The sequence below is a fragment of the Astyanax mexicanus genome, chromosome 1 (assembly GCF_023375975.1).
Source record: "Astyanax mexicanus isolate ESR-SI-001 chromosome 1, AstMex3_surface, whole genome shotgun sequence".
NCBI lineage: Eukaryota > Metazoa > Chordata > Actinopteri > Characiformes > Acestrorhamphidae > Astyanax > Astyanax mexicanus.
In genome coordinates this window covers 6,520,580-6,548,514 of record NC_064408.1, presented here as the reverse complement: position 1 = coordinate 6,548,514, position 27,935 = coordinate 6,520,580, and the positions used below count along the sequence as shown (strand labels likewise).

The 27,935-nt window shown below is 40.1% G+C and overlaps 1 protein-coding gene across 1 annotated transcript in view; it reads right to left on the bottom strand.

The window, feature by feature from the left end:
* LOC103040661 (astrotactin-2) overlaps window positions 1–27,935 on the bottom strand; it is a 1,082,674-nt gene that overhangs the window by 411,780 nt on the left and 642,959 nt on the right. The window contains exons 8-9 of the mRNA XM_049465818.1: window positions 12,662–12,746; window positions 6,999–7,073 (exon numbers count right to left, since the gene is read on the bottom strand). Coding sequence (XP_049321775.1) covers window positions 6,999–7,073; window positions 12,662–12,746 — 160 coding nt within the window. The remainder of the gene's footprint in view (window positions 1–6,998; window positions 7,074–12,661; window positions 12,747–27,935) is intronic.

Below are 27,935 nucleotides of genomic sequence, written 5' to 3'. Positions count from 1 at the left end.
CTTTTGATACTGAGACAGATACTAATCTGCTCGTTCACACTGTGAAGATACACCAGCAGCTCATTTAAGAGAACAGTAATGTTATTTTATTCTTTATTCTGTTTATTGTTGAGTTAAAAGCTGGATTTGTGCTCTGCAGCACATTTATTTGAGTTTTAAACCCAACTCACCTCACTTCCAGACCACCACACCCATCAGTGTAGATATATTCCTAAACTCTGACGGTATTTTAACAGCACAGGCGTTAACAGCAGTTGTGTTATGGTCAAATTTTAGAAAAGAAAATCATGTGACTGAACTCAACCAATAATAAAAAAGATCCCCAACGGCCCCAGACGTCTACAGGAGGCGTAACAGAAACACCTCGTCCATCAGCCGTCAGTGTCGCTCTCTCTAAAGCTCGACCGCTGAGTGAAGCGGGTCCCTGACCTATGATATAGACAAGTAAACAGTAAATCAGCTCCGATCAATACACACTTCCACTCATAAATAACACACCCGCGCTCCAAATCATCAGCTGACGCTACCCGGCCCATCGATTGGCTCCTTCTCCAGACCATCCATCAGCCCCGGACCGCCTGCATTAAACGATTGTGTCGTCGGGCGGAGGAGAGTGATGACAGGCGGAGTAAGTAAGGTGACGGAGGAGGGCTGGTATAAATTTCAGCTGGACTGAAGAAGGTGTGCACGAAAAAAAACAACAACTCAACATTTCAATAGACCCTGGACCTGGATCCTGGACTTTCTGACGGGGAGACCCCAGTCAGTCCGGTTCGGAGGCAGCACCTCCAGCACCATAACACTGAACACGGTGGCCCCCCAGGGCAGTGTCCTGAGTCCTCTGCTGTTCACCCTGCTGACTCATGACTGTGCTGCAAAACATAGTTCTAACAGCTTTATCAAGTTTGCCGATGATACAACCGTGCTGGGTCTCATCACCAAAGGCGACGAGTCAGCATACAGAGAAGAGGTGCAGCGGCTGACAGACTGGTGTACAGTCAACAACCTTCACCTGAATGTGGACAAGACAAAGGAAATGGTTGTTGACTTCAGGAGAGCACAACACACCCACTCTCCACTCAACATCGACGGGTCCTCTGTGGAGATTGTTAAGAGGACCAAGTTCCTTGGTGTCCACTTAGCAGATAACCTCACCTGGACCCTGAACACCAGCTCTACAGCCAAGAAAGCCCAGCAGCGTCTCTACTTCCTCCGGAAGCTGAGAAAGGCCCGTCTCCCTCCACCCATCCTCACACTCTTCTATAGAGGGACCATTGAGAGCATCCTGAGCAGCTGCATCACTGCCTGGTTTGGGACCTGCACCGTCTCTGACCGCAAGACCCTCCAGCGTATTGTGAGGACAGCTGAGAGGATCATCGGCGTCTCTCTCCCCTCCATCACGGACATTTACACCACCCGCAGCATCCGCAAAGCAACCAGCATTGTGAATGACCCCACTCATCCCTCACACAAACTGTTCTCCCTCCTGCCTTCGGGAAGAAGGTACCGCAGCATCCGGTCCAGCACGACCAGATTCTGCAACAGCTTCTACCCCCAAGCCATCAGACTCCTTAACTGCAGAGACTGAACTGATGTTTTTTCTGTACATGCACACACACTCTTACCCCACTTACCCCAGAAAATGGAAAGCACTAAAAACCCTACTACCTCACTGGACTCTATTGCACACTGTGTAATAGAGGTAATTACTACCTCACTGGTCTTTTTTGCGCACTGCATAATTTGCACACTGTCTTGTTATTTATTATTCTTTGTCTGTATTGTGTTGTATTGTCTGTCTGCACTTTTGTACTGTTGCACTATTGTTCTGTCTACACTGTGTTTATGTGCACCATGGTCCCTGGAGGAACGTTGTTTCGTTTCACTGTGTACTCTGTATATAGCTGAAATGACAATAAAAACCACTTTGACTTTGACTTTGACTTTGAACCCCGCCCCTAATGAAAAAAAGCATTATTATTATGCTTCAGTGCACTAAAGTGTTCTTGTAGCCACATTATATTATATTAATCAGTATATTTAAAGAGTGCTAAAATCTTCAGTAAAATTATACTTTAATTACAGTATAAAAATAGTACAATAGTCTTACTTAAATTGTGCTAAGTGTACTTAACTGTACTAAAATAGAACTATTTCAAACATACTTAAGTAACGTTTAAACATTTAAATTACTTCATGTATTTAACCCCATATTTTAAGTATGCTTATTAATATTACAATACATTTAATGAGTATTACTATTTATTATGTCTTTTTAAGTAGCACACTTCTACTATACTTTGTTGGGTATAAAATATATATTTTAATATACTGTACTACAATTGTTGTTATGTTATTTAACACTGTATCCTATAATATACTTATATTTATATTTTTCTACTGTACTAAAATGGAGCTATTTTAAATATACTTTACTTAAGTAGCATTTAAACATTTCAACTACTTCATGTTTTGTATGTAACCCCATATTTTAAATATAAATATGCTTACATTAAAATTATAATACATTTAATGAGTAGAGTATTACAACTGTATCACTTTTTTATTATACACCAGGTATATTAGAAGTATATGTACTAAGAATTGATGATGTTAAATATATGTGATCTATTTTTTTACATTAGAGCACAAATATATATGCTTTTTGTTCCTGTCTTTTTGTAAGTAGCACACTTCTAGTATATACTTTGTTGGGTAAAAATATATATATATATTTTTAATTTTAATATACTGTACTATTATTTTTAGCATGTTACAATTTTTTTTTTTTTTTTTTTATTTGAAATTTAAATGTTTAAAATGGTGTCCTATAATTTACTTATATTTATATGTTTTGATAATTATAATTACATTATACAATAAAATACATTTTAATTGTTATATATTAATGTAATACCTAAATACTGTATGTATATATAAAAAGTAAATTAAGTGAACTACCGTAACAGTTGTTTTTAACACACTTTCCTAAAAATGTACAATATTATTATTAAGTATATTTGAAAATAAGCATTTTAGAAGTATATTAAAGTTAAACTTACATTAAACTAAAAGTGTACTTAATAGTAGTCTATTTTCTTTTTAAATACACTATATTGTGTGTTTTTTGATACAAAAAATAGTTGATCAAATTTTACTTTCAAACATTTAATAAAAGCATAATATTAATGTACTTTTAATATATTTTAAGTAAGTACAATTAAGTATATTTTTGGTACCACTTTAAAATAAGACTACCTTTATAGAGGGTTTATAAATGGTTTACAATTAGTTTATAAATAGTTACTAATTAGGTTGTAAATCATTAATAATCAGTTATAACACATACATAGAAAGGGCAACAATGACCTGTTTTTTGCCAAATAGTGAACCCACAGCCATCTATATTGTTGCTCTGTCTACGTATGTGTTATAACTGATTATTAATGATTTTTAAGGCATTTACAACCTAATTAGTAACCATTAATAATCTAATTGTAAACCATTTATAAACCCTTTATAAAGGTAGTCTTATTTTAAAGTGGTACCATATTTTTTTTCACCAGGGCCTGCACTCTGAAAAAGCTGGGAAACATTCACCTCATGTGTTTTTGTAAATGCGCTAATTAAACAGTGATGGACTGTTAATTGGCAAGGCAAGAAATGATAATTACTATAAGTAATGATTATGGCACGCTCCATCCTCAGCAGTGCATCAGTCAGAACAGACGGATTGAGCTAATTAAGCAGCGCGGGTGCGTTGGTATTAGGTACGTCTTTGAATAAAGCAGAATTAACACAGTATAATCCGGTTATTAAGCAGCAGAATTACACAGCAGCACCTTTACTGTCACTGTATTCATAACATCACAGTGAATAATTACAATTATCCCCAGTATTTTAATCAAAAAAGTGTATTTTAACATTGGAAAGACTAAAATCGTCCTTTAGGACCACTAGCTTAAAGCTAACATTATTATGCGTATTTATCGCATTATAATTCGCACTTAAAATCCTATAATTTTCCTCAAAATCATCAGTGTGCCTTATAATCAGTAAAGTAAAGCCACTTTACTGAAGTACAGAGTTATACAGGAGTTTCAGTGAAGTTTCTCCACCTCTAAGGCTGGAGCAGCATTAGCATTAACCACTAACCACACTAAGCGCTAGCTCTTTCCTCGTTCAAAAGTGAGTATTATCGGTAATCTGTAGCTTGCTGCTAACCTCAGCTAGCACTGCTGGAGCAGCATTATAGCATTACCCGCTAAGTGCGCTAAGCGCTAGCTCTTTCACCGTTCAGAGGTGAGTATTATCAGCCTGTAGTCTATGCATTTACCGTGTTAAAAAACAAGCTACGTGGGACAAAATGCTAGCTAATATCATCCTGGCTTACCAGAACACTCAGGGTTTCTCAGTGTAGCACCATCAGGCGGCATTAGCCGCTAATGTTAATGCTAATGCTAATGCTGCTGCACCTAGCCTTAGTAGAAATCTGGAATTCTAAGCTTACTGTACATAAATGGAAGCACTTTACTCACCAAAATAAACCGTTTTCAGGAGAGAAATCTGTGTAGATTGACATCCAGCGCTGTTCTTTTTTAAGAATTATAGCTAGACCTGATAAATTAAAAGAAAAAAAAAAACATGGCAGCACCCCTGTTCCTTACTAGTGTCGCATAATGCGCCTTATAATCCAGTGCACCCTGTTTTATTTTGTTTTACTTTTACTTTACTTAGTTCATAGATTTATCAAAAACTGTTTTTTATTGACACCTATATTTTAATTTGTCATATTGTTTTTAGTATTGTGTTTTTATCCTATAATTTGCTATGTAATTTACTGTTATTTCAAACTTTAGGATGTCAATCCATCAGATCCACGTTTTTGGGTGAGATATAAAGGCTGGGCATTCTGTATAGCCGCACGTTTATTAACTAAACAAATGTAATAAATAATGAATAATTTAAAGTAAATATAACATGTTTTGTTAATCTTATAAACACAGCTTATGATGCATGTGAAACCTTTAAAAATGTTCTTCACACTCTCACAATATGGTTTACCAAAGAACCATCCAATTAAATGTTCTTAAATTGAACGTTAATCCATTGAAAAGTTCTTTTACAACTTTTTTAGTCAAATTCTATTTAATAGTGCTGGTTATTTATATATATATTTGTTTCTGACAAATGGTTCTACAGCAATTATGGAGCCCTTTTTGGACATAAAGCATAATATAAAGCAGTATTATCGGACTGTAGCCTGCTGCTAACCCCAGCTAGCACTGCTGAAGCAGTAATAGCATTAGCCGCTAAATGCGGCAAGCACTAGCTCTTTCTTTTTTTTATGAATTACTGTTTTGTTTCCTAAGCTTAGCGTTACAAACTTCCTTAACCTAACCCGCACCACCACCCAGCGGCGAGATCTGATGAATTAGAAGGAAAACATGGCGACTCCCCTGTTCCTTACTAGTGTCACATAATGTGTATGTATGAAAATAGACCAGAAAATAGACGTTTATTGATAGGGCACCTTATAATCCGGTGTGCCTTATTGTGCGAAAAAAAATATGGTAAGTGATATGAAGATGTTTTATCCATTTATAGACCATTTTAGCAACTTTTTACATTACAGCGATGGATACTTTTTCTGGCTAAAGGTTCTACAGCTATTTAAGGGCCCGTTTTGGACAGTAGTTCATAATAAAAAGCGGTTGAGTAACTTTAGCACAAGATTCTTCACACTCTCACAACATGTTTTGTTCGTGAACGATCCTGTAAAATGTCGTTCTATTGAAAGTTCATCAATGGAAAGCTTCTTCTATGACCCTTTTTACAATTTTCTCCTTCATAGCACTGGTTAGCTTTATTTGGTTTATAATCTGAGTTTGTTTTCTAACCTTACACTTTCTTCCATTAAAAGGTTCTATTTAGATCATTTTAGCAACTTTTTACATTACAGTGATGGATACTTTTTCTGGCAAATAGGTTCTACAGCAATTTAACTTTTTTATACAGTTTCTGATATTAGAAGGATGTGAAACTTTTAAACAAGGTTCTTTATACTCTCATAAAAAACTTGTTTGCCAAAAAATGGTCCAATAAAATGTTCTTAAATTGATCGTTCAGCCATTTGAAGACTTTTCTATGAACTTTTTTATTTTTTTTTATTAGCAACTTTCTCCTTTTCAGCACTGGTTACCTTTATTTGGTTTATAATCTTAGTTTGTTTTCAAACCTTTACATTAAAAGGTTCTATTTAGACCATTTTAGCAACTTTCTACTTCATAGTGATAGCTAAAGGTTCTACAGCTATTTAGGAGCCCTTTTTGGACAGTAGTTCATAATATAAAGCGGTTGAGTAACTTTTACACAAGGTTCTTCCCACTCTCACAACATGTTTTGCTCATGAACGATCCTGTAAAATGTCGTTCTATTGAAAGTTCATCCATTGAAAGCTTCTTCTATGACCATTTTTTTTATCAACTTCACTTCCCCTTCACACCACTGGTTACCCTCCATTTATTTATTTATTTATTCTCCTCCTCTGGATCTCTCCGAATTCTAAATTTAGCACTGGAGAGCAGCCCAGGGTTGGACCTTCTGAAGAAATCAATTCTGTGCGAAGCTGAAAGGTGCTCATAAAAGCCCTCGGAGTGGCTGTTAAATCCAGCCTCCAGTCACCGCCGCTCTCGGCCTGCCTCTGAAATGTCATTGAGGATGCTCCCATCAGGTCGGTGCATCGTCAAAAAGGCCCGGCGCTGAAAGCCCCTGAAAAAAAGCTCAGGGCCAGAACATCGCCCGAGGCCAGAGTGGTCCTGAAGCCCCCTCACTCTCGCCTCTGGGGCTTTTTGTCGGGTCCACTTCTGCTCAGAAAGGAGCGTTTGGAAAGATGCGCTGTCTGAGACGGAGCGTGTCGGGAAGGGACGGGCGCCTGGGGAGCTTTTCTCAGCGCACATCTGCTCATGTGATCGGACAGGGACCGGCGGACTGCTTACCTGAAGATCTTCTCCGGCGCTTGCTCCCCGGTGACCAGGTCGTAACCCCTCTCCAGGTTTGAGTACGGCCACGGCCTATAGGAAAAAATAAAGAAAAGAAGGTTTAGAATGGTATTTCCCATCCAAAATCACATCTTGTGTTCTCAGCTTAATTACTCAGGAATCCCTTCACACATAAACATAATCCATATATGGTCAGAAAGGGCGGAGCTTACTCTTTCTAAAACTAGTGATCAAATCCCAGTGCGGTAAAGCTAAATCTACAAGAAACCCATTGAGATAAAACACCTAAAAAAGTGAAAAATCTCCTTCCCCAACCAATATTATTTACCTTTAGTGCTTCAAACATATTTATATGATGTTTCAAACCAAATAATATCAGTAAATAAAGACTCAAAAGTGTCCACAGAAAAAGTGTGAAACTACCTGCTTTACTCAAACTAAAGCTAGGTATGGTGTGCGCACTACTTTATATAGCTTTTATTTTACTTATTTTATTGTGCTCTAAACTTTTTTTTGTTATTATTAAGACTAAAAAGTTTACATTTTTGTATATATTGTAGTTTTCTTTGTGTGTCCTGAATAATTAAAATACTGAAAGGTATAGGCTGCTCTGAGTATCAGGTTTTTAGTATCTACATGTATCCTAGAGGTGTGATTATTGATTATCAAGAAAAATAACTCCGCCTGATGCTGTTTCTCCATGTATTTTATCAAAGTAATAATTAATAAACCATGTAATGAACTATATATTATTAATATTCTTATGCTTTCTTTAAACTCATAAACACTCTAGTCTAACCAATTTTGAAAAGATTAGATCTTAGGTGTAAATATATTTAAAGTCCATACATTCAAAAATAAGTTAAAAAAAAAAAAAAAAAAAAAAAAAAAAAAAACAGGCGCTTGGTAAAATTTTGAGCAAAACATGATCAGTTCCAGGACAATATAATAATTCTGCTTCCTTTTACATTTTAAATGATTATATTTTTGAGCAGCCATATGTCTTCTGGAGTAAAAGAGATCAGGGCATGTGTCTGTCTGATTTAATTACTGTGTTTTAAGACCTGAAAAAGAGGAACTGAAAACAAAAATTGAGAAAAAACACCAAACCAAAACAGCCTAGAGCTCAAAGGGTTAATCACACATTTTGGAAAGCTGAGTTCCATTTTACTACTAACCACAATCAGACCTGATTTCTGCCAGACCTGTAGAACCAAGAAATCACTTAAATAGAACCCGTCTGACAACATGAAGCAGATAAAAGATCTTAAAAAGCAACACAATTTGCCTTGATCTGAAGAAAGAAATTCAAAAACAGATGAGAAAACAAAGTCATTGATCATCTATCAGTCTGGAAAAGGTTATAAAGTCATTTTTAAAGCTTTGGGACTCCAGAGAACCACAGTGATTCACTATTATTATTCACTAATGGAGAAAAAACATGGAACACTGGTGAACCTTCCCAGGAGTGACCGGCCGACCGATTGAAATTACTCCAAAAGGGCATGAAGAACTCATCCAGGAGATCCCAAAAGAACCCAGAACTACATTTAAAGAACTGCAGGATCTCACTCGCCTCAGTTAAAATCAGTGTTAATGATTCAATAATAAGAATAATAAGAGACTGGGTGAAAATGGTCTCCATGCGAGAATTCCAAGATAAAAAACACTGCTGACCAAAAACACCACAACCAACCATCTCTCTGAATAATGTAAAACATGGTGGTGGTTGTGATGATGGTCTGGGGCTGCTGGAATTTAATTTGCTGTAATAGATGGAAGCAGGAATTTTGCTGAATCTGGAGAATCAGAATACGTCCATCTGTTCCTTACTGACCTCAAGCTCAGGTGTACTTGGGTTCTGCAGCAGGACAATGACCCAAAGCACACAAACAAGAAGTTCACCTCTGAATGACTTAAAAAAATAAAATAAAATACAAATAAAAAATAAATACAGGTTTTAGAGGGTCTAGTTAAAGTCTGGATGATTGAGATGCTGTGGATGATCTTAAACAGGACTTTTATTCTGGAAAATCCTCCAATGTGTCTGAATTAAAACTGTAATTCTGTAAAGAAGAGTGGAACTAAATTCCTCCACAGAGATGAGAAAGACTCGTTATCAGTTATCTGTAAAGTTTGATTGCTGGTTTTGCCATCAAACACTTTTTCACACAGGGCCAGATTGGTTTGGATAATTTTAATATATTTTTTTTATATTTATTTTTTTCATTTATACATTTTTAATAATCTCTGTCACGCTCCTCACTCAGTGTGCCTAAAGCTGCAGCTCCAGCATCTGCTGTCCGTTTCTCCATGTTCCCCTTCAGCTACATCACCGCCCGTCACCTCCGTCGCCTGGTCCCGCCAGTCTCTCGGAGCGCTGCCAGGAGGAAAGCCCAGCGCTGCTTCTGATTGGACCAGCTGCTCTCCGGGCCAGGTTAATTAGCATGCACCGCCAGAGTCACCGAGGCTAGTAACACTTCAGCGGGCTTAGAGAGAGGTGATGAAGCATTTACTCTCTCTCTCTCTCTCTCTCTCTCTCTCTGTCTCTCTCCCTCTATCTCTTTTGCCTTTACTCTGCATCTATTCTATTGCTTTTCCTTCAAGCTCTCTCTCTACTTCTTTACTTCTCTCTCTCTAGATCTCTTTTTATGTACCTCTCTCTATATATGCATCTTTCTCTCTCTCTACATATCTTTCCCTCTCTCTCTCTCTCTCTCTCTCACCTTTTCTCTGTACCTGTTTTATTCATTTTTCCTATAATTTCTCCAATCTCTATATATGTTTTACCTTTCATCTTTGTTTATTTTATTCCCTTTCATTTGATCTCTCTGTCTCTCTCTTTCTCCATCTTTTGCCTTTTCTCTCTATCTATTCTCTTCCTTTTCCTTCAATCTCTCTCCCTCTCCCTTTCTCTTCCTCTATCACTCCCTCTCTCTTTACGTCTCTCTGTCTCACTCTCTCTCCCTCTCTCTCTTTTGCCTTTCCTCTGTGTCTATTTCATTCCTTTACCTTCCATCTCTCTTTACATCTCTACTTATCTCTCTACAGTATTTCTAGATCCCTCTACATCTCTTTCTCTACCTCCCTCTCTCTCTCTCTGTAGATCTCTCTCTCTCACTCTACATCTCTCTCCCTCCCTCTATATCACTCTCCCTCTGTCTCTACATTTTTCTCTCCCTCTTTTTCTCTCTATAGGTCTTTCTTTCTCTATCTTTTTCTCTCTCTACATCTCTCCCTCCCTCCCTCTCTCTTGTTTGTCTTTTGTCTGTATCTATTCTATTGCTTTTCTCTCTCTCTTTCTTTCTCTCTCTCTACGCCTCTACTTCTCTCTCTCTAGATCTCTCTTTCTCTACTTTTCTCTCTCTAGATCTTTCTCTATCTCTACATGTTTCTCTCTCTCTTGCCTTTTCTCTGTATCTAGATCTCTCTCTCTCTCTCCCTCTCTCTCTCTACATTTCTCTCCATATGTTTTACCTTTCATCTCTGTTTATTCTATTCTTTTTCAATTGATATTTTTCTCTCTATCTTTTTCTACCTTTTCTCTCTATCTATTCTCTTCCTTTTCCTTCAATCTCTCTCCCTCTTTCTCTTCCTCTTCCTCTATCACTCCCTCTCTCTTTACGTCTCTCTCTGCCTTACATCTGTGTCTATTCCACTCCTTTACCTTCCATCTCTCTTTACATCTCTACTTATGTTTCTACAGTATTTCTAGATCCTTCTACATCTCTTTCTCTACCTCCCTCTCTCTCTTTATCTCCCTTTCTAGATCTCTCTCCCCCTCTATATCTCTCTCCCTCTGTCTCTACATCTTTCTCTCTCTCTTTTTCTCTCTATAGGTCTTTCTTTCTCTACCCTTTTCTCTCTCTACATCTCTCTCTCTCTCTCTCCCTCCCTCCCTCTCTTTTGTCTTTTCCTTATATCTATTCTATTGCTTTTCTTTCGAGCTCTCTCTCTCTATGTCTCTACTTCTCTCTCTCTCTACGTCTCTACTTCTCTCTCTAGATCTCTCTTTCTCTACTTTTCTCTCTCTAGATCTTTCTCTATCTCTACATGTTTCTCTCTCTCTTGACTTTTCTCTGTATCTATTCTATTCATTTTCCTTTGATCTCTCTCTCTCCCTCTCTCTTTCTACATTTCTCTCTATATGTTTTGCCTTTCATCTCTGTTTATTCTATTCTTTTTCATTTGATATTTCTCTCTCCATCCTTGCCTTTTCTCTCTATCTATTCTCTTCCTTTTCCTTCAATCTCTCTCCCTCTCCCTTTCTCTTCCTCTATCACTCCCTCTCTCTCCACGTCTCTCTCTGCCTTACATCTGTGTCTATTCCATTCCTTTACCTTCCATCTCTCTTTACATCTCTACTTTTCTCTCTATTTATAGATACCTCTACATCTCTTTCTCTACCTCTCTCTCTATCTAGATCTCTCTCCCTCTCTCTACATCTCTCCCTCTGTCTCTGCATCTTTCTCTTGCTCTTTTTCTCTCTATGGGTCTTTCTTTCTCTACCTTTCTCTACATCTCTCTCCTTCCCTCTCTAGATCCCTTTGCCTTTCCTCTGTCTCTATCTATTATATTCCTTTTCCTTTAATCTCCCTCTACATCTCTATTTCTCTCTCTCTCTCTCTTTGTCTCTTTCTCTACTACTCTCTCTCTACATCACTACAAACGTCTTTCTCTCTGTCTCTCTCTTTCCATCTTTTGCCTTTTCTCTCTATCTATACTCTTCCTTTTCCTTTGATCTCTTTCCCTCAAACATCTATCTATCTATCTATCTATCTATCTATCTATCTATCTATCTATCTATCTATCTATCTATCTATCTATCTATCTTTTACAATAATTATTTCCTTGCTTAACCCATTTCTAAGTCTACCTTTTGCCTTTGCTTATGCATTCTCTCTGCTTTATTTTATCTCTTTCTCTTTCTTCTTTTCCTACCTTGATTTCCCATCTCTCTCTCTCTCTCTCTCTATTTCTTCTTTTTCTATTTTTTCTCTTTATCTCACCTACATATTTCTCTTTTTGAGTTACCTCTCTCCTTCTCTCTTGACCCCTTTCTTTATCCCACTATTTTTGGTCTTTCTACTCCTACTTGCTTTTTCTATTCTATTCTTCCTCTTGTATTTTACCTTCCTCTTCTCCACAGTTTCCCCCTCTCTATCAGTACAGGAGCTTTTTTGTATTTCATTTTCCTATACATTTTGCTATTTATAGATATATATTTGAGTAAAATGAACATTGTTGTTTTATTCTATAAACTACAAAGAACATTTCTCCCAAATAAAGAGCTTTTAGACCTCAAATAATGCAAAGAAAACAAGTTCATATTCATAAAGTTTTAAGAGTTTAGAAATCAATATTTGGTGGAATAACCCTGGTGATTTTTAATCACAGTTTTTTTAATGCATTTTGGCATCATGTTTTCCTCCACCAGTCTTACACACTGCTTTTGTATAACTTTATGCTGCTTTACCCCTGGTGCAAAAAATTAAGCAGTTCAGTTTGGTGGTTTGATGGCTTGTGATCATCCATCTTCCTCTTGATTATATTCCAGAGGTTTTAATTTGGTAAAATCAGAGAAACTCATCATTTTTAAGTCCTCTCTTATTTTTTCAGAGCTGTATACGGTATAAATGTGTGTAATTGTGGTGGTTTACCCTTCGTTTCGGCCCCAGTCGGTTCGAATACAGAGGTGCTTGTGTTCAGGATCGGGCGAGTAACCCTCCAAACAGCTGCACTCACCTACAGAGAGAGAGAGAGAGAGAGAGAGAGAGAGAGAGAGAGAGAGATTGTTATTTATTGTACGGACACATAAATGAGAGTTCTGTATTACCCCTCAGCCCACCTCAGTCCTCGTCTGTCACACACACAGCGCTCGTATTCAATCAACCCTCAGCACCATCACTTTAACCCTGTAATTAACCCATCGTTCTCCTTCAGCCTGACCTCCTCCAGTGCTCTACACCCCCTGACACTCTTCTTGGTTGCTATGGTAATGCATGTAGTTGATATGGTGTTGTTAGGCGGTATTGGCACAAGCACCTCAGGCCGGTTCCCATATTATACTCTGCATCCGGGGTTTTGTGGGAACTCATTCCATAATTTAGGGGGAAATAACTTCAAATCATGGTCTACCCTGTAATTTAATGAACTACCAGAAGAAGAAGTTCTTTATATCTGAGTGATTTTAATAGAACCTTTTTTTTTTATATATTTTCTCCCCAATTTACACGGCCAATTACTCAACCCACTGATTAGGACTCCCCCTATCACTAGTGATGTCCCAACACACCAGAAGGGTGAAGGCTATCACACACCTCCTCCGATACATGTGAAGTCAGCGCTCATGCTCGGAGGAAAGCGCAGCGACTCGGTTCTGATACATCAGCTCACAGACGCAGCCTTGTGCTGATCCACATCACCCTAGGAGTGATGAGGGGAAAAAAGAGCACATCTACTGTACCCACCCAGAGAGAGCAAGGACAACTGTACTCTCTCGCGGCTCCGGCAGCTGATGGCAAGCTGCATGACTGGGATTCGAACCAAAAAATCTCCTGAAGAACATCCGGTTATAAAAGAGTGATAAGTTCGGGCTAAATCATGATGATAGCAGGATTTTTTTTTTCATGAAAAAATGAAATTATAGGAAATACTAGAAAACAAAAGAGCGTCAATAAAATAATATTTAAAATATTTAAAAAGTGTGGTTCCACCCATCAGTTCAAAACAGAGAATGTTCATTTCTCTCTCTTTCTCTCTCTGTTTTAATGCACACAGAAATAAAAAAACAGCTTTTTTTTCCCTAACTGTCGCTCGCAGGAAGCTGATTTATGATCTGTCAGAAGATATGAGCAGAAAGATTCATAAATCAGAACGAAAACAGTCAAAATAATAAAATCTCTTCCCTTTTCTGAACTTCTAGCTTTGCTTTCCTTTTCCTTCCCTCACTTTGCTGCTTCACTTCACTATTTGAAATTCTACCAGATAGAGGGTTATCTTGTCTTACATTGATGAAAACATCCATAGGATGAAAGAGAGAAGGAGAATAAAAGATGACATGTGTTTCTATTAGTGAAATTCTATGTCCAGAAAATTTAGGTTCACACTGTAGATAAAACACAACAAATTATATACTTTAATATTATAATTCACTTTAATTCATGTTTAGCATGTTAGCCTCCCAATCTGAGTGGATACTTTACTTTATTTCAGTAATTCAGTTCAAAATGTGAAACTCATATATTATATAGATGTATCAAACACAGAGTGATCTATTTTAAGCGTTTTTTTTTTTTCTTTTATTGTTGATGATTATGGCTTACAGCCAATGAAAAAACCCAAATATCAGTGTCTCCGAAAATTAGAATATTATATACTGTAAGACCAATTGGTACTTTTGGTACTCAGTGTGGGCAGTGTGCCAAGTCCTGCTGGAAAATGAAATCCACATCTCTATAAAAGTTGTCAGTAGCAGAGGGAAGAAGCATGAAGTGCTGTAAGATTTTCTGAGAAAAAAAAAACTAAACTACACTGACTTTAGACTTGATAATAAAACACAGTGGATCAACACCAGCAGCTAGCAATGCTAGCATTGCTAATTGCTAACCATGCTAAGCGCTAGTTCTTTTCCTGTTCAGAGGAAAATATATTGGACTGTATTCTTCACATCACCCTGACTTTCTTGAACACTTAGGGTTCCCCAGTGTTGCGCTGTAGGGTGGCATTAGCCGCTAACCACTAGTGCTAGTGATTAGCGGCTAATGCTAATGCTCCAGCCTTAGTGCTGGAGACATTTGGGAATCTAAGCTTACTGTAGAAAAATGGAAGCACTTTACACACCCAAATAAACATTTTTTTTTCAGGAGAAAAATCTGTGTAGTTTAACATCAAGTGCTTTTTTTACTTTAAAAGACAATATATATTTAAATAAAATACAGTTGTATTTGCTTGGCTTAGCTTTACTTAATTTAGTTAACCTCCCCCTAAAAAGTGGTGAGACCTTCTAGATTAGAAGGATAACATGGCGACACCCCTGTTCCTTACTAGTGTTGCTTAAAATGTATGAAAATAGACCAGAAAACAGAAACAGAAAATTATTGATAGTGTGCCTTACAGTAGTGCGAACAATACAGTAAATATTTAAACTGATATGGGCTTTAGAAATCTTGGTCATATTTATTGAGCTACACAAACAGTAAAACTCAGATGCCTCAGCATGTTGGATTATCAAAGAACTCCATTCGGAACCTCTACAACTCTCCATCAGATCCATTTAACTCCAATATTATTATACACAGTTCCTACACTCGACTGTTTTAGGGGTGGAGTCTAAAGTATTGAGAGGATTATCACAGAACTCCATTAGAAACCTCTACAACTCTCCATCAGATCCATTTAGATCCAATATTCTTATACACAGTTCCTACACTAGACTGTTTTAGGGGTGGAGTCTAACGTATTGAGAGGATTATCACCGAACTCCATTCGGAACCTCTACAACTCACCATCAGATCCATTTAGCTCCAATATTCTTATACACAGTTCCTACACTAGATGTTTTAGGGGTAGAGTCTAAAGTATTGAGAAGATTATTACAGAACTCCATTAGGAACCTCTACAACTCTCCATCAGATTCATTTAGCTCCAGTATTCTCATTCTCACACAGTTCCTACATTAGATTGTATGGTAAGAGTGGAGTCTGGACTGTTGATAGAGCGTCCAATCGCATTTCCAAAATATCTACACTACAACAGCTTTTCCTCTCGTACACAGAATCAGTTTATGGGAAAATAGTGCACTCTATTATTCACGTGGCACCATCACCGCACCCCAGAAACAAATAACTGTCTGATAGAACAACGGCCATGAAGCAGCACGAGCGCCTCAGCTTACTGAGCTGCACCAATATTGTAGGACGTGCAAATTCACAGCCTCGGGGTGCAGGATGCCGCCGAACACCAATATCAGCAGCACACTGCGCTCGACTCATAACCAGCAGAAAAACAAACTGTAGAGCGGCGGCGAATCAGAGAGCCAGAGAGCCAAGTGCTGTTATAAACAACGAGCGCTGCTTCTGAATGTCACTGCTGGATTCATTACTTTCCATGAGCTGCAGATTATGAAAAAGACTGGAAAGAAATTAAACATGGCAACCTCGCCACATGTATTTACACTAGCAGCGGATAAATACGGGCATATATTCCTATATTCCACAGTGTAACTATATTACATTATTTAAGCAATAATACACTCGAGGTTCGTGCTGTAACGTGTAATATTGGCACGGTGCAAAGCTGTCATCTAAGCGAGAGGTGCTACTTTGAAGAATCTAAAATATATTCATACTTTGTATCTGTTGAAGACATGTACAGTACACATATATGGTATACTGTATTATACCACAGTTAGTTCCAACCCTGCAATATAATTTGCTGAAAGGCGTTTTATGAGTGACATTATCAGCCGGTAATGCACTGTAACCGAAGCTCTCCATGTATTATGCAGCGCTTACAAACCAAATGCAAACCAAATGCGATGTCATTATTTATCCACCACTGGGGTTTGTAAGAGCTGCATCGTTGCTAGGTGAATATCTCTATTTGAGTAATGTTCTAATCCATATTATAAGTAGACTACTTAACTAAGTGAAGAGAAAAATACTTTCAGAAAGGTCAGTCAATTTGAATTTAACAAACTTTCAAAAAGTATCCTCAAGTGCATTCACCGCAAAGGTCATTGTAATAATTATACATTATAGTGATGGAACTGGCTCTCATCAGGACCACCCCAGAAAAGGAAGAACAAGGGCTCTACCGTACATCCTGCGCAAGGTGTGCCAGGATGCTCATTGCTATCTTACACTCTGTCAACAGTCTATTTTCACGCCTTGTTCCCACACCGTGAAATTGTGTCAGAGTTCAGGAATAAATCTACACTGAGGGTTTGGTGTGGTGGTCTGGAAGTGAGGTGTGTTCAGGTATATTTCTGCTGTGTTTCTATATTTTTTGGGGGTGAAAAATACAGGAGCTCCACTGACTGATTAAAACCCTGACAACAGTCAATCATCAGAGTCCATTCCTATAGGTGCTTCCAGCGCTCGTACACCCCTACTCATTAAACACACACACACACACACACACGCGCGCTGCAGAGCACAAACCCGACTTTTAACTCAATAATAAACAGAATAAATAATAAAATAACATTACTGTTCCCTTAAATGAGCTGCTGTTAAGATACGAACACACCAAAGTCAGAGCTCACCAGCCTCTTAAAAGGAATGACAACTGACACACTGATTGGTTTATTTTACGTTACGTCCAAAATTAACCACACCCATGATTAGTTTAAAGAATTAATACATGCCTTTTGAACATTTTGAGGCATATTTTGTTGTTTTGCATGATCTGCAATTGAGTGGTGCACTATATAGATCCCTAAAATTGGACCCTAAGAGATATCGAGAGGAAGATGGATGATCACAAGCCATCAAACCAAGCTGAACTGCTTGAATTTATACATTTATCCAAAAGCAGTGTGTAAGACTGGTGGAGGAGAACATGGTGCCAAGATGCATGATTCAAACTGTGATTAAAAAACAAACCAGGGTTGTTCCACCAAAGATTAATTTCTGAACTCTTAAAACTTTATGAATATGAACTTGTGTCTTTCTTTGCATTATTTGAGGTCTGAAAGCTCTGCATGTTTTTTTTTTTTTTTTGTTATTTCAGCCAAGGTGTCTGTAGTTTATAGAATTAAACAATATTATTATTATTATATATTATATATTTTACTCAAACATATACCTATAAATAGCAAAGTCAGAGAAACTGATTTAGAAACTGTGAAAAGTGGTCTCTTACTTATTTCTTTCTCCAGAAATGTATATACAGTACATTACACAAGATTCATTACAAACCAACTACCAAGCTCTTGGTGCGTTTTTGTCGGTTTTATCAAGCATTAAAAATGGTCTAAAATCCCATTTCTGCTGAGAGTGTGACTTGCACAGTATATTGCCTTATTTACCACTGTTTGTTCCCTTTCAGCCCTCATGTTTATGGTGGGTAAACAAAATAAAGTGTCAGTTTGATCGACTTTAACAATTAAAGCAGGCACTTAAACTCTCCATTTTGCTCTTTTAATTAAACCGTGTTCAGCATGGCTGTTTATCTGCACTGTAAACCTGGATGAGCTCCGTTTCTTTAAGCCATTAGAGGAAAATGTCCCTAAAAAAGAAAAAAAATGACGGAAAGAGGAAACATTTTTTTAGTTCTTTACAATTACATGTTGTGTTAAATTAGGTGTAACTGGGGGAAAAAAGTAGTTTCACTCAAATTGCAGTGTTAGTGAAGATCCTTTACTGGAGACTTAAGTCCCATTTCTGAAGAAACACGTAAAAAATCATGTAGTAAACTTAAAAAAAAGTGTCAAACAAACCTAAATACTCTTATCTGGGGAGCTGGTAACTTGCGGTTTCTGAGGCTGGTAACTCTGATGAACTTATCCTGTACAACAGAGATGACTCTTGCTGTCCTGATGAGTGTCAGTTTCATCATTGCCTTAATCCTTCGTGGCACAGATTCAACAAGGTACTGGAAACATTCCTCAGAGATTCTGCTCCATATTAACATGAGAGCATCTCGCAGTTACTGCAGATTTATCAGCTGCTCATCCATGATGATCCATGAATCTCCCGAAACTCCACCACGTCCCAAAGCTGCTCTATTGTTGGATTAAGATCTGGTTACTGTGGAGAACATTCCAGTACAGTGAACTTTGTCACTGTCGTGTTCAAGATGATTGGCGCTTTATGACATGGAGCATTATCCTGCTGGAAGTAGCATAAGAAGATACACAGGTACACTGTGGTCATAAAGTGATGGAGGATATGGTCAGCAACAATACTCAGGTAGAGCTGTGGCGTTGCTCAATTGGTACTAATGAGCCCAGAAAAGTGTGCCAGAAAAATATCCCTCACACATCACATCCCTCACAGATCAGGTAACCAGTTTTTTCCAGTCTTCTATTGTCCAGTTTTGTTTGGTGATTCTGTGTTTGAATTGCAGCCTCAGTTTTCTCAGGTTCTTAGCTGCAGGAGCTGCACTTGGTGTGGTCTTGGTCTTCTGCTGCTGTAGCTCAACATCCTCCTCCTCAAAGTTGAACTTCGTGTTGTGCTGATGTTCAGAGATGCTCTTCTTCTGCAGACCTCGGTGGTAACGAGTGGTTATTTGAGTTACAGTAGCTGTTCGTTCTATCAGCTGGAACCAGTCCGGCCGTTCTTCTCTGACTTCTGATCTCTGACCTCTGGCATCAACAAGGAAGGCATTTGCTCCCACAGAACTGATATCAGCTCACTGGATATTTTCTGATTTTCTTTTTCGGATCGTTTTCTGTAAACTCTAAGATGGTTGTGGGTGAAAATCCCAGTAGATCAGCAGTTTTTCTGAAATACTCAACAACCATGATACGTTCAAAATCATCTAAATCACATTTCTTTTCCATTCTGATGATGCTCTGATGGTTTAAACTGAAGCAGATCGTCTTGGCCATGATCGTCTACATCCCTAAATGCATTGAGTTGCTGCCGTGTGATTGGCTGATTCTATATTTGCATTAACAAGCAGTTGGACAGGTGTACCTAATACAGTGGCCGGTGAATGTCTATGTCCACAAGGCCAAGCTAATACAGTATGTTAGCCCTGAGATTATAAACACTTATAATGATCCCTTCTCTCGAGTGTCTCGAGTGTTTAAGTTAAAGATTTCTTGCTTTCTCCTGAAGAGAGAGGTGGTCTGCTCTCAGGGTGGGCTTGCTTGTTTAATGTTAATTATACTATACACTGTATAATCAGCCTGTATTGATCTGAGAGGCTTGTATTGAACAATAGCTACAGTACAGACTCCATTCAGAAAAGCTACAGATCCATTTTTTTCTTTTTTTCTTTTTAGGAATCATATATCCAGTTCAGGGACCCTCGCTATCCATGGCCTCCCTCGTTTAGTCCTCTTTCATTCCCAGATCTGTTTTGTTCCTTCTCGCTTTTTAAAAAAACGAAGGGCAAAGTGAGTAGCGCTATCACGCAGTGACAGGCGGAAGGCCAGAGACTAATCATTTTCCCCTTTCTCCTCTCCAGCGTCCGAGCGGGTGATTAATGATAGGTTTCATTAGAATGCTTTTTCCAATCTCGCTAAAGGCCGCGTGGGCAATTTTCCGATTTCAGGGTTCACGGCATGGGCACGGGAGGGGGGGGGGGTGGGCGATAGAGATATTGTTGTTCAGATGCATATTTTTACGCTGTTGCACAAATCTGAGGGAAGCAATTCCGTCCGGCGTCATTTAAAAGATCTATCATGTCGCTCATGTCCACTGCGATTGAGGTGGACGTACGGGAATGGGGAGCAAGTTAGCGCTAGCATCCGTGAATGTCAGATCTGTGGGTGGATAAATCACGCTGATATACATAAACAAGCAATGCAGAAGAATGCAGACAGTTCATTTGCTATTACAGTCTAGAGCATCAACATTGAGATGCTCCATTTGGCACTAAATGCTAACACACCATGCTGAGTCCTGTTTTTTTTAATTAGCAAGGGTTACCTGACTGATCTTGGAGCTACAGAACCATTCAGTTAAGGGCTTAAAGACTGAGGGATCTGGCTATTGACTAGCTGGGCCATGCTAACACTGCAGTAGCAATGTCAGATGAAGCCCTTAGCCACTGTGCTAGCATAGTAGTGGTGTAGGATAAGGCCAGTAATGATGTTGGAAAAGGCCCATAGCTTGGGTGCTAACACTGTAGTAGTGATGTTGGATGAGGCCCATAGCTTGGCTGCAAAGACTGTAGTAATGGTGGTGGGTAAAGCCAGTAGTGATGTTGGATGAGACCCATAGATTGGGTGCTAATACTGTAGTAGTACATACAGAGTTCCCCAATGGTGGAACAAACTACCTTCCACTACCAGATCAGGAGAATCTCTCGCTATCTTTAAGAGACTCCTGAAGACAGAGCTCTTCAAAGAGCACTTACTCTCCTAACACCTCTAACACACTAACTACTTCTAACCCCATTTCCTTCTTCCCCTCCTTCACTTCTCTATCCCATTATTTCCCTTCGACCTCCTTTAAGCCCTATCTAAAAATGGGTTATCTAAATTCCTATTACTTTTGTACTTCATTTTTGTAAGTCGCTTTGGACAAAAGCGTCTGCCAAATGAAATGTAATGTAATGTAATGGATGAGACCCATAGATTGGGTGCTAATACTGTAGTAGTGATGTTGGATGAGGTCAGTAGTGATGTTGTATAAGGCCCATAGGTTGGGTGCTAACACTGTAGTAGTGATGTTGGATGAGGCCTATGGGTTGGGTGCTAACACTGTAGTAGTGATGCTGGATGAGGCCCATAGCTTGTGTGCTAACACTGTAATAGTGATGTTGGATGTGGCCCATAGATTGGGTGATAACACTGCAGTAGTGATGTTGGATGAGGCCCATAGATTGGGTGCTAACACTGTAGTAGTGATGTTGGATGAGACACATAGATTGGCTGCTAACACTGTAGAAGTGATGTTGGATGAGGCCCATAGATTGGGTGCTAACACTGTAGTAGTGATGTTGGATGAGGCCCATAGATTGGGTGATAACACTGCAGTAGTGATGTTGGATGAGGCCCATAGATTGGGTGCTAACACTGTAGTAGTGATGTTGGATGAGGCCCATAGATTGGGTGCTAACACTGTAGTAGTGATGTTGGATGAGGCCCATAGATTGGGTGCTAACACTGTAGTAGTGATGTTGGATGAGGCCCATAGATTGGGTGCTAACACTGCAGTAGTGATGTTGGATGAGGCCCATAGATTGGGTGCTAACACTGTAGTAGTGATGTTGAATGAGGACAGTAGTGATGTTGGATGAGGCCCATAGATTGGGTGCTAACACTGTAGTAGTGATGTTGGATGAACCCAACATTTGCAACACAGCAAATGGAAAAAGAAACTCTAATCAGGTTATAAACAGGTTATAAACAGTGCACTCTTAGCTTCTATTTGGCCCTGCGGTGGAAAAGAGTCCTGTAAGTGTGTCTGAGGAGAACGAGGGACAAATGAGGAATTATTTACAGCTGACGTGTGCGAGAGGAAGTCTGTCTGGCTTTTATTAAGTCATGAGTGAAACAGCTTTTCTTTTTTATTTGTTTATTTATTTTTGGTCCAGCAGGACGGGAGACGGTAGCGGGATCTGAACTGATAACCCTGCGGTTTAATCAAACCCTGCAGGGAGGCTGAGATTGGCCTGGCACTCCGCCCAGCTTCTTACAGCTCTCACACACCCGCCGGAGTGTGTGGAGGGAAAAGGGGAAGACGAGAGGTTTCCGTCAGCTAGAACTGCCAACGCTTACCCTCTCCACTCTGCCTCCAGAGAGAGAGAGAAGAGGACGATACGCCGGGAATAAAAACACATCAGCTATTCCAGGACACAGCTGGAGAAAGGTGTTTTGAGGACAGTAAAGGCTGGTTTATCCTTCCGCCGTCGAGTTTGCTTGTCTGTATGTTTGAGACTCGTGAGGGAGCTGAACTCCAACATGTAGTCTACTGCGAAAACATGTTCAAAAGTAGAGAACTGTGCGGAAATACAGTTTTCCAAGTCGATAATGACCCGAAACACACCTCCAAGATGACAAATGCTTTGCTAAGGAAGCTGGAAGTAAAGATGATGGACTGGCCAAGAATGTTTCTACAGCTTAACACAATTGAGCATCTGTGGAACATCCTCAAACAGAACTCCATGACCAAACTTCAAGCACAATTTGCTCATTTTCACTTAGGAGTATGACTGTAATCACTTTTGTTGCCAGTGGTTTAGACCTTAATATATGTGTGTTGAGTTGTTATCTTTTTAATCAATAAAGAATTACTTTAAAATTCCCAAAAAAATGTTTTGAGACCAGATTTGCGAAAATCTGTTAAAAAAAGAAGTTTTCTTTTGTCTACCTGTTTGACACCTATTATTTAATACACCAGTGATGACTTTCTTCTTCAGGACATTTGAAACTGTTGTTCTGGCTATGGGCAACATTTGTCACAATTTGACGATCAATAGCAAAATTCACTGTAAACCCAAACGTAGTTTGAACTTAAATGATTTAAGTCTGTTTTACATGAAATTGGATATTTCTAAACAATACTCAACTATTTTGAGTTAGTTGAACATGTGTGGGCACATATATACTGTACTATTCAAACTGAGATCTTTGAGTTGAACCAACTTATTATAATAACTGAGTTTAGTCTCTTTTGCCATTAACAGCTTCTTTTCTATTGGCTTCTGTCACAATCTATTTGCATACTGGGTGTGTCCAACAGTTTCTGACTGACACTCACCATCAGTGTGATCATAGTGATTCCCCCTGAGCTACCTTAGAAATAAATCAACTTCCCCTTTAGTTGTAATTAAAACTTGATGTTTTAATTGATGCTAACTCAAGTTTTCATTCCTCATTGCTTAAAAAAAGAATTGAGCAAACCGGCTGCCTTAAAGTAAACTCAACTTATCCGGGCTTACAGTATAATAAGTTATGCTAACTTAAGTTTCCATGACCTATTACTTAACTTTTTTAAGGCAACCGGTTTCCTCGAATTTTTTAAGTAAATTCAATTTATGCTGGCTTACAGTGTTATAGATTCAGCTATACACACAATTCAGCCTGCTCTGCTTGTTTATGTACTTTAGCCAAAATATGCAAAAAAAAAAACAAACAAAAAAAAAACCTCCAAGTTCTTTTAAGTAAAGAATTATTTTGAGGTTCCAAAGATTGTTTTGAGACCTGATTTGCAAAAATCTGGTAAAAAAATAAAAATGAGTTCATAGATTGTGATACAGTTGTTTTAAGGTTTTTGATCAACTGCTGTCATTTTCCTTGGTCTACCTGTTTGACACCTATTACTTAATACACCAGTGATGACTTTCTTCTTCAGAACATTATAAACAGTTGTTCTGGCTATGAACAATATTTGTGTTCTAATGGTTTTGACTGATTTTCAATCGTCTCTCAGCTTTACAGTTGCTTGTTTTTCACCTATAGACTCTCACAGCTCTCTGTTTTTTTATGTTGGTTACTCCTCTTTTTATAACTATAAAAGCACAGTCTGCACAGATAAAACCCAAATCTGAAACTGAATGTTTAGACAATTAGCACTGTTTATTGTTTGAATAATTAATGTATCAGGACACACCTGGTCGACAAAACACCTGAAGAAAATGGGTGGGTTCAGACAGAAGGTTCTATCTTCTGAACTGTGTATATTTTGTCTTATATTACTTATATTATTTTAATGTCAAATTCAATCGTTTCAATCAGTCTACAGCAAAAATAATTGTATTGACCTCTCTGTTCCAATATTTTTGGAGGGCACTGTAAGAGGTCATTTTTGACCCATGTTTTGCATTAGAGGGAATGTGCATATGTTGCACATAAAATAGTTAATGTTGAGCGTTAACTTGTTAGTCTTTGCTGTAAATACGTGTAGTAGGGGTGGGCAATATTATATCGTATCCAATATATTGTGACACAGAAATATCATGATATTAAAAATCCATATCGTGATAATAGGGCTGTTCTGTCTTAAAAGTAGTCTATTATTATTTACTGTGAAGCTTTAGATGTATTTGACAAAGTCAAAGTCAAAGTGGTTTTTATTGTCATTTCAGCTATATACAGAGTACACAGTGAAACGAAACAACGTTCCTCCAGGGACCATGGTGCACATAAACACAGTGTAGACAGAACAATAGTGCAACAGTACAAAAGTGCAGACAGACAATACAACACAATACAGACAAAGAATAATAAATAACAAGACAGTGTGCAAATTATGCAGTGTGCAAAAAAGACCAGTGAGGTAGTAATTACCTCTATTACACAGTGTGCAATAGAGTCCAGTGAGGTAGTAGGGTTTTTACTGCTTTCCATTTTCTGGGGTAAGTGGGGTAAGAGTGTGTGTGCATGTACAGAAAAACCATCAGTTCAGTCTCTGCAGTTGAGGAGTCTGATGGCTTGGGGGTAGAAGCTGTTGCAGAATCTGGTCGTGCTGGACCGGATGCTGCGGTACCTTCTTCCCGAAGGCAGGAGGGAGAACAGTTTGTGTGAGGGATGGGTGGGGTCATTCACAATGCTGGTTGCTTTGCGGATGCTGCGGGTGGTGTAAATGTCCATGATGGAGGGGAGAGAGATGCCGATGATCCTCTCAGCTGTCCTCACAATACGCTGGAGGGTCTTGCGGTCAGAGACGGTGCAGGTCCCAAACCAGGCAGTGATGCAGCTGCTCAGGATGCTCTCAATGGTCCGTCTATAGAAGAGTGTGAGGATGGGTGGAGGGAGACGGGCCTTTCTCAGCTTCCGGAGGAAGTAGAGACGCTGCTGGGCTTTCTTGGCTGTAGAGCTGGTGTTCAGGGTCCAGGTGAGGTTATCTGCTAAGTGGACACCAAGGAACTTGGTGCCCTTAACAATCTACACAGAGGACCCGTCGATGTTGAGTGGAGAGTGGGTGTGTTGTGCTTTCCTGAAGTCAACAACCATTTCCTTTGTCTTGTCCACATTCAGGTGAAGGTTGTTGACTGTACACCAGTCTGTCAGCCGCTGCACCTCCTCTCTGTATGCTGACTCGTCGCCTTTGGGGATGAGACCCAGTACGGTTGTATCATCGGCGAACTTGATAAAGCTGTTAGAACTGTGTTTTGCAGCACAGTCATGAGTCAGCAGGGTGAACAGCAGAGGACTCAGGACACTGCCCTGGGGGGCCCCAGTGTTCAGTGTGATGGTGCTGGAGGTGCTGCCCCCAAACCGGTCTGACTGGGGTCTCCCCGTCAGAAAGTCCAGGATCCAGTTGCAGAGGGGGGTGTTGAGGCCGAGCGAGCTTAGCTTCCTGATGAGGTTCTGTGGGATGATGGTGTTGAATGCTGAACTGAAGTCTATAAACAGCATTCTGACGTAAGTGTCCTTCTTCTCCAGGTGGGTGAGGGAGAGATGAAGGGTGGTGGTGATGGCATCGTCCGTGGAGCGATTGGGACGATACGCAAACTGCAGGGGGTCCAGTGAAGAGGGCAGTCGTGTCTTGATGTTCCTCATGACTAGCCTCTTGAAGCACTTCATGATGATGGGTGTAAGTGCAACGGGACGGTAGTCATTGAGGCAGGACACTGTGGACTTCTTCGGCACGGGAACGATGGTGGTGGACTTGAGGCACGTTGGGACAGTGGCGCTGCACAGGGGGATGTTGAAGATGTCCGTGAGAACATCTGTCAGCTGGTCTGCGCACTCCCTGAGCACTCTGCCGGGGATGTTGTCTGGTCCTGCAGCTTTTCGTGGGTTGACTCTGCGCAGAATGTTCCTCACATCCACTGCAGTCAGGCACAACACCTGCTCGTCCAGGTTGGGCATGGTCTTTCTCGCCATCGTGTTGTTTTGTGCCTCAAACCGTGCATAAAAGTTGTTCAGGGCATCAGGGAGGGAGGCATCACGTTCACAGGACGGTGGCATTGTCCTGTAGTTGGTGATTGCCTGGATGCCCTGCCACATACGCCGCGCGTCACCCGTGTCCTTGAAGTGGCTGTGGATTCTCTGGGCGTGTGCACGCTTTGCCTCTCTGATGGCTCTTGACAGGTCGGCTCTCGCTTTGCTCAGGGCCACCTTGTCACCCACTCTGAAGGCGGAGAATCCAAGGCTTCTGGTTTGGGCGTGTAGTGATGGTCTTGGAGACAGTGACATCATCAATGCACTTGCTGATGTAGCCAGTGACTGATGCTGCATACTCCTCCAAATCAACAGAATCGCCTTCAGTAGCAGCCTCCCTAAACATGTCCCATGCAGTGCACTCAAAACAGTCCTGAAGGGCAGAGATGGAGCCTGCCGGCCAGGTTTTCACCTGCTTCTGAACTGGTCTGGAGCGTCTGATGAGTGGGGTGTATACTGGAGTCAGCCAAACACACATGTGGTCCGAGAAAGCGAGGTGGGGGCGGGGCTCCGCCCGGTACGCGCTGGGGATGTTTGTGTAAACAAGATCCAGCGCGCTCGCTCCTCTCGTTGCAAAGTTCACATGTTGATGGAATTTAGGGAGCACTGACTTGAGATTTGCGTGGTTGAAATCTCCGGCGATAATAAAGAGTCTGTCTGGGTGTTTGTTCTGCAGATCGCTGATAGACCGATAGAGTTCACACAGAGCCTCTTTAGCATTAGCACCAATGCTAGCGCTGGGTGGGATGTAGACAGCAGCTATTAGCACGGCGGAGAACTCCCGTACTAAATAAAAAGGTCTGCACTTGACTATCAGGAACTCCACCAGCGGAGAGCAGTGTTTGGCGACAGTCACAGCGTTGTTACACCATTCCGTGTTGATGTAAACACACACGCCTCCACCGCGGGTCTTCCCGGATAGAGCCGCGCTCCTATCCGCTCTGAACGTGGTTAGCCCGGCTAGCTGAATGGCGCTGTCCGGAATGTTGTCGTTCAGCCACGATTCCACAAAAACCAAAGCACAGCAGTCTCTGAACTCACGCTGGGTTGTTCGCTGGAGTCGGATGTAGTCCAGTTTATTGTCAAGGGAACAGACGTTTGCCAGAAAGAGCGATGGTATAGCCGGCCGGCTAGGACTAGCCTTTAGCCTCGCGCGGATCCCGGCTCCCTTTTCGCGCTTACGCTCGCACCGCTTGCGATGGCACTTCCGCTGGGCTCCGGCGTCAGGAAACACCGCGGGCTGGCGGCCTGGGTCTCTTAGCAGGCTAAGCTCAAGTAGCGTCTGCAGAACCTCGTCCGGTAGCGTGTTTTCTGGCTGATTTCTCCACTGTAGCAGGGTCTGGCGGTGGTAGAACATGTGCACGGGTGTTCCGATGCACATATTTGCAGGAAATAAACGGAAAAAACGACAAATAGTAACACAA